Source organism: Macrobrachium nipponense, chromosome 10 (assembly GCF_015104395.2).
Source record: "Macrobrachium nipponense isolate FS-2020 chromosome 10, ASM1510439v2, whole genome shotgun sequence".
Classification (NCBI taxonomy): Eukaryota; Metazoa; Arthropoda; class Malacostraca; order Decapoda; family Palaemonidae; genus Macrobrachium; species Macrobrachium nipponense.
The window spans coordinates 77,520,431-77,533,894 of NC_087204.1; the positions used below are offsets into that span (position 1 = coordinate 77,520,431).

General features: G+C 38.4%; 1 protein-coding gene across 2 annotated transcripts in view; it reads right to left on the bottom strand.

The window, feature by feature from the left end:
- Positions 1-13,464, bottom strand: part of LOC135223707 (forkhead box protein J1-B-like) — a 196,185-nt gene that overhangs the window by 14,873 nt on the left and 167,848 nt on the right. The window contains exons 3-4 of one of the 2 annotated variants that reach the window (XM_064262435.1): positions 1,799-1,856; positions 299-1,205 (exon numbers count right to left, since the gene is read on the bottom strand). In XM_064262435.1, the coding sequence (XP_064118505.1) occupies positions 299-1,003 (705 nt within the window). In that variant the 5' untranslated portion in view covers positions 1,004-1,205; positions 1,799-1,856. The remainder of the gene's footprint in view (positions 1-298; positions 1,206-1,798; positions 1,857-13,464) is intronic. The other variant, XM_064262434.1, reaches the window with a different exon arrangement.

The window sequence follows — 13,464 nt, forward strand, 5'->3', positions numbered from 1 at the left end:
TAAAAATAATTTCTAATGATATATAGCATATATATATATTTTAATTTCTGTTGTTGAAACAAGGCTCTTTTAGACCATAGAATTTAGCAATTTTTTTTATTTAAGTTAAAAGTTAGGATTATAATGTTTACAACCTGTGCATGAGGGGAAAATCTTGCGTGCATCCCGAGGAAGCCGGAGATCGGATCACGCCTTGTTTGATATCTGTATCTGGAACCGCCGGCAGTCGAGGACATATTGAGAAGACTAGAATTCAAATACTGTGATGAGCGTCTGCCAGAAGTGGAATATCCCTTACCTGCCATGATGGATCGGCCGTCTTGTAGTAGACGAAGTTCTCCTTGATCCACTTGTAGATGGCCGACAGCGTCATCTTGTTCTGGTTCTCCCTCATGGCCATCCCTATGAGGGCGGCGTAGCTGTAGGGCGGCTTCACGCTGCCGTCCACCGAGTAGTCGATGGTGTCCACTTTCTCGACCACCTCGACCTTTTTCTTCTTGTCTCCCGCTGACATGTGACTCGGCGAAAAGTTGGGCGGCTGAGGGGAGGCGGGAGGCGTGGGTGGGGTGGCCAGGTGGGGCACCATGCCGCCCATGTCCAGCGAATGAAGCCAGCTGAGAGAGGTCAGGTCATCCCCTCCGGTTGACATTGGGTTACTGGCGCTGTTCGCATCGCTCAGAAACCTGGAGGTCTTGCCGAATTTCACGGAGGGTTCCAGCCCGAAACCAGCATCGCCCAGACCACCATTTAGCTGCCTTGTTGGAGATGTGTTCAGGAAACCCGCGCCATTGCTGGCGTCAGCGTCGGCTGACTTCCTGTCTGTCTTCATGGTCAAGACCCTGTAGTTCAGCGCGTTTCTCTGCACGCTGTAAGTGTTCTTCACTCGGCTGATGAGACCCGTTCCATGTTCTGCGCTCTGCGACGCCTGGGGAAGGACGCCATTGCCAGCGATGGTGTGGTGGTGTTTGGCGATGCCGTTGGAGTTGAGAGAGAGCCCTTGCATCTTTGCGAGAGGATGGACTCGCCCCTTGTCATCAACATTCGAAGGTCTCTCTTGGCCTCTGCTTCCTACGCTACTGCTAGTCGTCCTTTCAGTATCTCTTTCGCTCTTCACTAGAATCCTTCAGGTACCTGCTCCTGCTGTGTCGAATGGCGTCTTCTATGTCTGTTCGAATTCTTGCAGCATTGGCGAACGACTGCAATTGCTTGAGGAGGAGGAAAAAGAAATTTAATTTTAATATAGAATATAGAATAAAAAATTTAGGCCAAAGGCAGAGCGCTGGGACCTACAAGGTCATTCAGCGCTGAAACGAAAACTGACAGGGAAAAGATTTGAAAGGTGTAACAGGAGGAAAACCTCGCAGTTGCACTGTGAATCAATTGCTAGGAGAGGTGGACAGTAAGATGAAAGAAAGAAAATACGAACGGAGTTACAGTAAGAGGAATGGAAGGGGTTGCAGCTAAGGGCCAACGGGACGCTACAAGGAACCTTAGGTAAAGCCTGCAGTGCACTGCATAAGGTGCACTGACAGCATTACCCCCCTAGGGGAAGTTTCATTACAATGACTGCTCAACGTTCTCATCTGGTGGATAATTCTTGACTTTCGTAGGTCTAGGGTTTAAGCGATTTCCACAAAACAATGTAGTACCGCTACTGCTCGCTCAGAAATTTACTTAAATATGTGACATTAATTACCAAACCAAGAAGCTCAAGGGTAAAGGTTTTGAGTTTGAACTACCGACTGGTAAATAACATTATTTCAACCAATCTCTCATTTGAGAAATGGTAACAACTTACCTACCCCGGAAACGTCGATTTAATAAGCCACATCTCCCGGAGCATTCCATGCGCTACCCTGGAAACGGAAAAAACACATCAGATGCTATGTACTCCTTTCGGTCGAAATTTGGACACAAACAGACCGAATTGAAATGTTTATTTCTTCATGCTTAGTATATGGACATAGAATTGTGTATGGAGTTACTATTTTTTATGATGTATATTGCCATTGCTTGCATGTTTGTATACCCTCTGTCTGTCTGTCTGTCTGTCTGTCTGTCTGTCTGTCTGTCTGTGTCTGTCTCTGTCTCTCTCTATCTTATATATATAGACAGACAGACAGACAGAGGGTAAGCATTTGAAAGAAGCAACAGACAGCAACAGGAGATACAGAAAGAAGAGATCGGTTATTAAACAACATGAAATGAATCAACACATCACTAAGTAAAGAGATAAAAAAATAAAGTAAGTAGATTATAAAACACAATGAGAATCGCTATTTTATAGTAATTTGGAGAATACTGGAGAAAGGGTAGATGACCAGTCCCTGGAACGGAATTGATAACTTATGCTGGCGCTAGCTGACCCAGAAACATTTATGAAAATGTGTTTTCACTTTTTATTTCTCTCCTGTATAACTATAATTTGAAAGCACTTTCTGAGAGGACTTGAGGAACCTGTGTATAGCACTGGAATGGGTATATATATATATATATATATATATATATGTATATAATGTATATATACTCTAAAATAAAGTTTCTCCTCATTTTCCGATTATACATACACACACACACACACACACACACACACACACACACATATATATATATATATATATATATATATATATATATATATATATATATATGTGTGTGTGTGGTGTGTGTGTGTGTGCGTGTGTGTTTGTGTGTCTGAATGACGAAAGTTTGGAACGTGATATTCATCTATAAAGGTATAAGCCACGTAGGGAAGATAAACAACGGAGTTTTTCTGCAAGATCTTTCGACTCAACATCCTTTACTTAGCAGGCAAACTGACCTACGTGAGAAATTGAGAGTACCGGAAAGGTCGTATATATATAATATATATATATATAATATATATATATATATATATATATATATATATATATATATATTTTATATATATATATATATATGTGTGTGTGTATTTATTTATATATATATACATATATTTATATATATCTAGATATACATATATATACACTATCATCATACATATATATATATATATATATATATACTATATATATATATATATATATATATATATATATACTTTTTGGGGGTTTCAAAACATAGATGTATCAAAATTTTTATGTTACGTATTCTAGGCACCCAGCTGCCTTTTATTTTTTCCCCCGTTCTCTTCAGACTTTTCCCACATAACTGTCCAACTTCATCAACCAAGCTTCAGTAATTCCTCTAACCCTCCCTTATCAAATAGACGGTTGGACCCCACACACTTAGGTCACGAAGCTCCCATCCCATCTGCCTCTTCATTAAAAGGTGAATTTCCTATGGCAAGCATCAAACGTGTTCAGTCAACACTCCACTCAGCAGTAAATACTCTTTATTTCCGTCGCTCCTGTGGCCTCAGGTCTGTTGCAAATTTCAGATAAGCTTTAGTCCTATCAACTGCTTTCCGGATGAAAATTGCAAGCCTCATACCCATTCCAGTGCTATACACAGGTTCCTCAATTCCTCTCAGAAAATCCTTTCAAATTATAGTTATATAGGAGAGAAATAAAAAAATGAAAACACATTTTCATAAATGTTTGGTCAGCTCGCGCCAGCAGAAGTTATCAATTCCGTTCCAGGGACTGGTCATCTACCCTTTCTCCAGTATTTTCCAAATTACTATAATGTAGCGATTCTCATTGTGTTTTATAATCTACTTACTTTATTTTTTATCTTTTTACTTAGTGATGTGTTGATTCATTTCATGTTGTTTAGTAACCGATCTCTTCTTTCTGTATTGCTTGTTGCTTTCTGTTGCTTCTTTCAAATGCAAATCATATTCTTTGGAAGGTTGAATTTAAAGTCAAAGGCCCCTATGGGCTTGTTCCACAGAAACAGGGTTCATCTTTGAATAATAATAATAATAAAGAAAATGCCAAACTGGAAAGCCCCAGGTCCCGATGAAGTCCATGGATACTGGCTCAAAAACTTCAAGGCCCTACACCCACGAATAGCAGAAACAAACTCCAGCATTGTATCTCAAATCACCATGCACCCAAATGGATGACCACAGGAAGAACCATCCTTAGTAAAAAAAACAAAGACAAGAGTAAGGGAAATATAGCCAGTAACTACAGGCCTATCACCTGCCTACCAATAATGTGGAAGTTACTAACAGGTATCATCAGTGAAAGGCTATACAATTACCTAGAGGAGACAAACACCATCCCCCACCAACAGAAAGGCTGCAGAAGGAAGTGTAGGGGCACAAAAGACCAGCTCCTGATAGACAAAATGGTAATGAAGAACAGGAGGAGAAGGAAAACCAACCTAAGCATGGCATGGATAGACTATAAGAAAGCCTTCGACATGATACCACACACATGGCTAATAGAATGCCTGAAAATATATGGGGCAGAGGAAAACACCATCAGCTTCCTCAAAAATACAATGCGCAACTGGAATACAATACTTACAAGCTCTGGAATAAGACTAGCAGAGGTTAATATCAGGAGAGGGATCTTCCAGGGCGACTCACTGTCCCCACTACTCTTCGTAGTAGCCATGATTCCCATGACAAAATACTACAGAAGATGGATGCCGGGTACCAACTCAAGAAAGAGGCAAAAGAATCAACCATCTGATGTTCATGGACGACATCAAGCTGTATGGTAAGAGCATCAAGGAAATAGATACCCTAATCCGAACTGGTAAGGATTGTATCTGGGGACATCAGGATGGAGTTTGGAATAGGAAAATGCGCCTTAGTCAACATACAAAAAGGCAAAGTAACGAGAACTGAAGGGATAAAGCTACCAGATGGGAGCAACATCAAACACATAGATGAGACAGGATACAAATACCTGGGAATAATGGAAGGAGGGGATATAAAACACCAAGAGATGAAGGACACGATCAGGAAAGAATATATGCAGAGACTCAAGGCGATACTCAAGTCAAAACTCAACGCCGGAAATATGATAAAAGCCATAAACACATGGGCAGTGCCAGTAATAAGATACAGCGCAGGAATAGTGGAATGGACGAAGGCAGAACTCCGCAGCATAGATCAGAAAACCAGGAAACATATGACAATACACAAAGACTACACCCAAGAGCAGGTACGGACAGATTATACATAACACGAAAGGAAGGAGGGAGAGGACTACTAAGTATAGCGGACTGGCCGCGTCAACACCGGAAAACCGAAGCAACTGGGGCAATATCTGTAAAACCAGTGAAGACGAGTGGCTAAAGAGTGCATGGAAGAAGGACTAATAAAGTAGACGAAGACCCAGAAAATATACAGAGACAGGAGAATGACAGACAGAACAGAGGAATGGCACAACAAACCAATGCACGGACAATACATGAGACAGACTAAAGAACTAGCCAGCGATGACAATTGGCAATGGCTACAGAGGGGAGAGCTAAAGAAGGAAACTGAAGGAATGATAACAGCGGCACAAGATCAGGCCCTAAGAACCAGATATGTTCAAAGAACGATAGGACGCGGGAAATAACATCTCTCCCATATGTAGGAAGTGCAATACGAAAACAAAAGTGAAACCATAAACCACCTAGCAAGCGAATGCCCGGCACTTGCACAGAACCAGTACAAAAAGAGGCATGATTCAGTGGCAAAAGCCCTCCACTGGAGCCTGTGCAAGAAACATCAGCTACCTTGCAGTAATAAGTGGTACGAGCACCAACCTGAGGGAGTGATAGAAAACGATCAGGCAAAGATCCTCTGGGACTATGGTATCAGGACGGATAGGGTGATACGTGCAAACAGACCAGACGTGACGTTGATTGACAAAGTCAAGAGAAAGTATCACTCATTGATGTCGCAATACCATGGGACACCAGAGTTGAAGAGAAAAGAGGGAAAAAATGGATAAGTATCAAGATCTGAAAATAGAATAAGAAGGATATGGGATATTGCCAGTGGAAATCGTACCCATAATCATAGGAGCACTAGGCACGATCCCAAGATTCCTGAAAAGGAATCTAGAAAAACTAGAGGCTGAAGTAGCTCCGGGGCCTGCCATGCAGAAGAGTGTGGATCCTAGAAACGGCACACAGTAAGAAAAAGTGATGGACTCCTAAGAGGCAGGAAGCAACCCGGAACCCCACACTATAAAATACCACCCAGTCGAATTGGAGGACTGTGATAGAGCCAAAAAAAAAAAAAAAAAAAAAAAAAAAATAATAATAATAATTCAGATTTGTGTCTGCCAGTTCCCAAGGTGTGAAATCCATTTGCACACTTTTTCTCAATGTGTGAATTCCATTTGCACTGTTTCCTCAAAGTGTGAATTCCATTTGCACACTTTTTTTTCTCAAAGCGTGAAATCCATTTGTACACTTTTTATCAAGGTGTGAAATCCGTTTACACACTTTTCTTAAAGGTATATAATTCATTTTCACACTTTTTCTTAAGGGTGAAACCCATTTACACTTTTGTGAAGGTGTGCAACCTACTCCCACACTTTTCTCAGTGTGTGAAATCCATTTTCACGCTTTTATCAAAGGTGTGAAATCTAATTACACACTTTTCTTAAGCGTGAAACCCATTTACACTTTTCTGAAGGTGTGAAACCTATTTCCACATTTTTCTCTAAATATGAAATCCGTTTACACACTTTCTCAAGGCGTGAAATCCAATTGCACACTTTTCTCAAAGGTGTGAAATCTATTTACACACTTTTCTCGAAGGTGTGAAGCCCATTTGCACACTTTTCTCATAATGTGAAACCTATTCGTACACTTATTCTAACAGGGTCTAGTTGTTGCCTGCACCCCATCCCTTAGTTTATAATCTCAATATCATGAAAAAAATAAAACGACACACGATACAAACTGCACCGCAATACGGGAAATGACGCGGCTCTTTATGATTCGATAAAGAAAAAAAAAACTCTTGCGGTACTATTTCAGAAGCATAAACATTTTGATAAACTTATGAATCGCATATATCCTCCCCGTCCCTTTTCACCGGGAGAGAAATATAACGAAAAAGGATATGGCAGTGTTGGGTGACGAGATCCGATATGAAGGACAAACTTTCTGATATAGGTTTTTAGAGGATTTCTCTTTTACTGGAGGTATTAACGCAGGAGGTATATTTGGAGGTGAATGTACGGGGAGACGTTCTTGTTTATATGGGGTATATATATATATAATATATATATATATATATATATATATATATATATAGATATATATATTTATATATATACTTTCCCCTTTCGAAAACTGTCCTATCCGTCAGAGATAAAAAAAAAACAAAAAAACAATCAAGACTTGTAACAGTCAAAAATCCATTTTTTGCCGAATCGCAGAATGAAATAGGAATCTCTTAAAATATGACCAGCAAATTGTAATATATATATATATATATATATATATATATATATATATATATATATATATATATATATATATATATATATATATATATATTTACTGCGGAAGTAAAACACGCTCTGAAACCCTGTCACCTTTTCCAAAAGTAAAGCTTTCTCCTTTTGAACAATGATTTTGAAAGGCGGGATGAAACATAACGCAGGGGATGAATCACTGTCCCCAAGAATTCATACACATAAGCACATATGTTTTAATTCGAAATGACGACATTTATTTCCCTTCGTCGTTGTTGTCATGTTCTTCGATTTTTGTTTGATTGTTTGTTTGTTCTGGAAGCGCTTGATCCCCTCTCCCTGCGTGTGAGTCACTTTTTGTGAAGTTTAAATGCAGGGGCAAGACGTCTGACGCTCTCTCTCTCTCTCTCTCTCCCTCTCTTTCTCGCTCTTTCTTTTACAAAGCGTTCCTAAACTTGAGAGCCACAAAGTTCATTCCATCCATGAGGCAAATGGGTTAACAAAGACGACTAGAGAGCCCGAACATGCATGGCTTAGAAACACGGCGACTGCGAGGACAACTAAGAGAAACATTCAAAATACCGAAAGGCATAACTAAAGTAGACAGTAACCTTAAATGAAAACCAGACAAGAAATAATGGATGTTCACTAGAGGTGAAGAGATACAACTCATCTCATTGCGGGCACTTCTTCACATACAAGATATATGACTCTAGAATAAACTGCCACCAGAAGTTGTAAACAACAACAGTGTGGTAGAGTTTAAAATCATTACAACAATGCATGAACAATGAAACCTCCTCTTAGAGATAAGTGGGCACACGAATTCTCCTCGGCTGGACTAACTAGTCTGAGACATCCTAATCCGTGTAATTCCTCGTAACTCTCTCTCTCTCTCTCTCTCTTTCTCTCTCTCTCTCTCTCTCTCTCTCTCTCTCTCTTTTACAAAGTGTTCCTAAACTTGAGAGTAGTGTTTCTCTAAACAGGAAGGAAGCGCATCTGCAACTAACTCAAAAAAAGTGTCATGGATAGAATTGCAATAACGAAGAACAAGCTTTAACAAGAATATCATTAGTCAGGTGGCAGAACAGAGTTACGCGGAAACATTATACTCGTACGTATATATTGGAATTTTGTCAGGTTGGTGATATTATACGAGCGGATCCCACAGACTTTTATCTCGACCTCTTCCTCCTCCTACCCCCAACTCCTCCTCCTCTCTCTCCTCCGCCTCATCTTCTCCCTCCCTCTCCCCTCCTCCTCCTCCTCCTCCTCCTTTCTTCTTCTTCTTCTCCTTCTTCTTCTTCTTATTATTATTATTATCATTTTTTTTTTTTTTTTTTTTTTTTTGCTCTATCACAGTCCTCCAATTCGACTGGTGGTATTTATATGTGGGGTTCGGTTGCATCCTGCCTCCTTAGGAGTCCATCTCTCTTACTATGTGTGCCGTTCTAGGATCACACTCTTCTGCATGAGGCCCGGAGCTACTTCACCTCTAGTTTTTCTAGATTCCTTTTTCAGGGATCTTGGGATCGTGCCTAGTGCTCCTATGATTATGGGTACGATTTCCACTGGCAATATTCCCATATCCTTCTTATTTCTATTTTCAGATCTTGATACTTATCCAATTTTTTCCCTCTCTTTCTCTTCAACTCTGGTGTCCCATGGTATTGCGACATCAATGAGTGATACTTTCTTCTTGACCTTGTCAATCAACGTCACGTCTGGTCTGTTTTGCACGTATCACCCTATCCGTTCTGATACCATAGTCCCCAGAGGATCTTTGCGTGATCGTTTTCTATCACTCCTTAGGTTGGTGCTCGTACCACTTATTACTGCAAGGTAGCTGATGTTTCTTGCACAGGCTCCAGTGGAGGGCTTTTGCTACTGAATCATGCCTCTTTTTTGTACTGGTTTCTGCGCAAGTGCCGGGCATTCACTTGCTATGTGGTTTATGGTTTCACTTTTCGTATTGCACTTCCTACATATGGGAGAGATGTTATTTCCGTCCTCTATCGTACTTTGAACATATCTGGTTTCTTAGGGCCTGATCTTGTGCCGCTGTTATCATTCCTTCAGTTTCCTTCTTTAGCTCTCCCCTCTGTAGCCATTGCCAATTGTCATCGCTGGCTAGTTCTTTAGTCTGTCTCATGTATTGTCCGTGCATTGGTTTGTTGTGCCAGTCTTCTGTTCTTTCTGTCTTTCTCCTGTCTCTGTTATTTCTGGGTCTTCGTCTGCTTTTATTAGTCCTTCTTGCCCATGCACTCTTTAGCCACTCGTCTTCACTGGTTTTCAGATATTGCCCAGTGCTCTGTTTTCGATGTTGACGCAGTCCTCTATACTGAGTAGTCCTCTCCCTCCTTCCTTTCGTGTTATGTATAGTCTGTCCGTATTTGCTCTTGGGTGTAGTGCTTTGTGTATTGTCATATGTTTCCTGGTTTTCTGATCTATGCTGCGGAGTTCTGCCTTCGTCCATTCCACTATTCCTGCGCTGTATCTGATTACTGGCACTGCCCATGTGTTTATTATCATTATTATTATTCATTATTATTATTATTATTATTATTATTATTATTATTATTATTATTATTATTATTATTATTATTATTATTGTGGGCATCAAGAGAGAGAGAGAGATATGAGAAGACAGGCTGGAGATGTGTGGAGACTTAAATAGAAATAAAGAAATGAATGAATAAATAAGTAATTATTAAATAGAAATAAAGAAATGAATGAAAAAATAAGTAATTATTAAATGAAAATTAATAAATAGATAAATAGATAGCCAGATGGGCATCAAGAGAGAGAGAGAGAGTACATGAGAAGAGAGGCTGGAGATGAGTGGAGACTGGGGAAAGACAAAGCTCAAGAGAGGAGACACTTGTGGCGGAATTTCACAAGAGGTCCTACGCGTCACAAGGAGCTGGAAGAGATGATGATGATAATGATGATTGATGATCATGTTGATGATGATACGACTTCGAAACTGAAGTCAAGTTGTGATTTTCCAGATATATGGATGCAAAGTCCGACTTGATGGGACCAATAAATAAAGAAAGAAATCAATGCAGAAATAAATAATTAATAAATGAAAATAAATAAATAAATAAATAAATTATCAGATAAATAAATAAAAGATTATTAATATTCAAGTAAATATATAGAAAAATAAATAAATAAATAAATAAATAAAACTATACACATAATGTATATTATTTAATATTACTTCAACAGAAATAAAGAAATGAATGAATAAATAAGTAGTTATTAAATGAAAATTAATAAATAGATAAATAAATAACCAGATGAATAAATAAAAGATTATTAATATTCAAGTGAACATATAAAAAGTTAATAAATAAATAAATATAAATAAACTATAAATATGAATATACTTAAATAAAGATAAATTTATAAATAAATAAAACATTGATAAAGACACTCGTGACTTTCCCAAAGTAAGACTTGTGAATAAGTGCTTTGTAGTAGATCAGTTATTATTCCTACGCTAGAATGTAATCGTAAAAATGAAGTAAGAGATATCAGCGGCTAAATAAAATAAATACACACGCAAAACAAATATTCTGGGAGAATTTAAAAGCCTTAATGATTTAAAGAGACTTGATTCTTGAATCCAGCCATATTGCCTTAGGAGTGAAAGGGATTTAGATGGTATCATTAGTCACGTGGAGCATATAAGCGACTACCAGTGATCATTTGAAGCTAAATCAAATCACTATTCTCAACATAATAATAATAATAATAATAATCAATAATAATAATAATAATAATAATAATAATAATAATAATAATAATAATACACTTTCATCTTTAGATAAATATATGTATAGATACGCCTGCCGGTTGATTTGTTTCCTCAACAACAACAACAACAACAACAACAATAATAATAATACTAATAATAATATTGATAATATTAATAATAATATGTTTTATTAAAAGTGATTGCTGCCTCAGCTGCATCAATTTTATACAGGTTCTTCTCTATTTTTCCAATTATTGCTTTCTCATTGTTGCTTAAACTGGTGAGCAACGCACCGAAGGTTGACATATCTCAATTAGGTCAAACGATTTTATTTTTTTACCAATAAAATCCAATCGTTTGACCTAATTGAGATATGTCAACCTTCGGTGCGTTGCTCACCAGTTTAAGCAAGAATGAGGAAGCAATAATTAGAAAAATAGAGAAGAACCTGTATAAAATTAATGCAGCTGAGGCAGCAATCACTTTTAATAAAACATGTTTAAAAGAGGGTTTACTTCCAGCATACAATAATAATAATAATTAGTAGTAGTAGTTGTTGTAGTAGTCTACGGGAGTTGCTCATATTATTTCACGAACCATTTTCAACCAATAGCAAGCAGGAGAGGAAGAATGAATGATCATCCTATATGCCAGTGGGATATGCAACCTAAAGCCCATTTGTAAACCTAGCCAGAAGGTTATCATAATAAATAAGATACTGAAAATCATTAGGGTGTTGCCCCGAAGGATACGATAAATGATCAACAGGGGTAAACATTTCCATCCAAACGGAAAGCGAGGCTGGGAACATGATAACGCGCCCCCCCCCGCCCCCCCCCCCCAAAAAAAAAAAAAATAAATAAAAAAGGTATGCATAAAAGAAATGGAATAAAAAGACATTTTAATTAAACATGAAACGGTGTCGAGATGTATGTAATATCCATCTGCCACTATGGAGCAATAAATACTTAGTGAGTCAACTTCACAAACTTCAAACTTCGCGCAATACTTGAATGTTATACACGGTATCCGTAAATTCCCAGTACCATCACAAGTATTTATTGCTCAGAATGGTACTGGGACTTTATGGACACCCTGTACAGCTGACCCTCTTCCTTGGGAGTGGGGTTTACTTCTTGTGAAGAGGTTGCTAAAGTGTCATATGACTTCCAAGGATTCCTTTCACTTTGTTGGGGCAGTGTATATATATATATATAGATTACATAATATCTAGATATTAGATTATATATTATATATATTACATATATATATATATATATATTATATAATATATATATATGTGTGTTGTGTGTGTTGGTGGGTGTGTTTGTGGTGTGTGTATAGTATACTAACTGTAATATACATCGACTTTCCAAGTGAGAAGTATATCAGTATGGCGTTTGATTTATCACTGCCACCAAAGTGAAATCCGTGGAAGTCATATGACACTTTAAGCAACCTCTTCACAAGAAGTAAACCCCATATATATATATATATTATATAAAAAATATATATATATATATATATATATATATGTAGTGTGTGTGTGTGTGTGTGTGTGTGTGTGTGTTTGTGTGTGTGTGTTTGTGTGCGGGTGTGTCTGTTTATCTACACATGGATACAGGCACTTCCCGGGTTACGTCGTTCTGGACTTACTGGACTTACTAGGGGATGAAGCGGTCACTAGGGAAGAAGTGGTCACTAGGAGAGGAAATGGTCACTAAGGAAGGGTCAGTCATTAGGGGAGGAAGTGGTCACTGGGAGAGGAAGTGGTCACCAGCAAAGAAGCCATCACTATAGTGTTTCCAAAATGACCAGAGATCTCTGGAGGGGCATTTTGGGTCCTCCCAGGTGTGTTTAATCTCCGCATATCTACCAAATTTATAACAACAGAGAGATAAAACCATTTCACCCATTACAGATATCAAATATCATCTTTTTCCTTTACGCAGAATTCTTACGGAGTCAGATTTTTTATCAACATGGCATTTCAATTTGGTGCTGTTGCCAGTATTTCAAACAGCTCCAGTGCGTTTAAATCCACGGATAAGCCGCTTAGATTCTCTCCAGGGGGCATTTTCGGTGGTCACTGTACATGTCTGGAGGCCGTTCTCCTTTCTACAAATATCTTGATTTCTTAATACCGTAGGTATAGAATAAATTGGTGAGCAAGGAAATATGAAATAAAGCATAACAGAATAAGTTTGACGAGTGAGAAAATAAACAATCGTATACAGACAGATCTCTCTCTCTCTCTCTCTCTCTCTCTCTCTCTCTCTCTCTCTCTCTCTGACAAAATAATAGATAGGAAACAATAACTGGATACGGCTT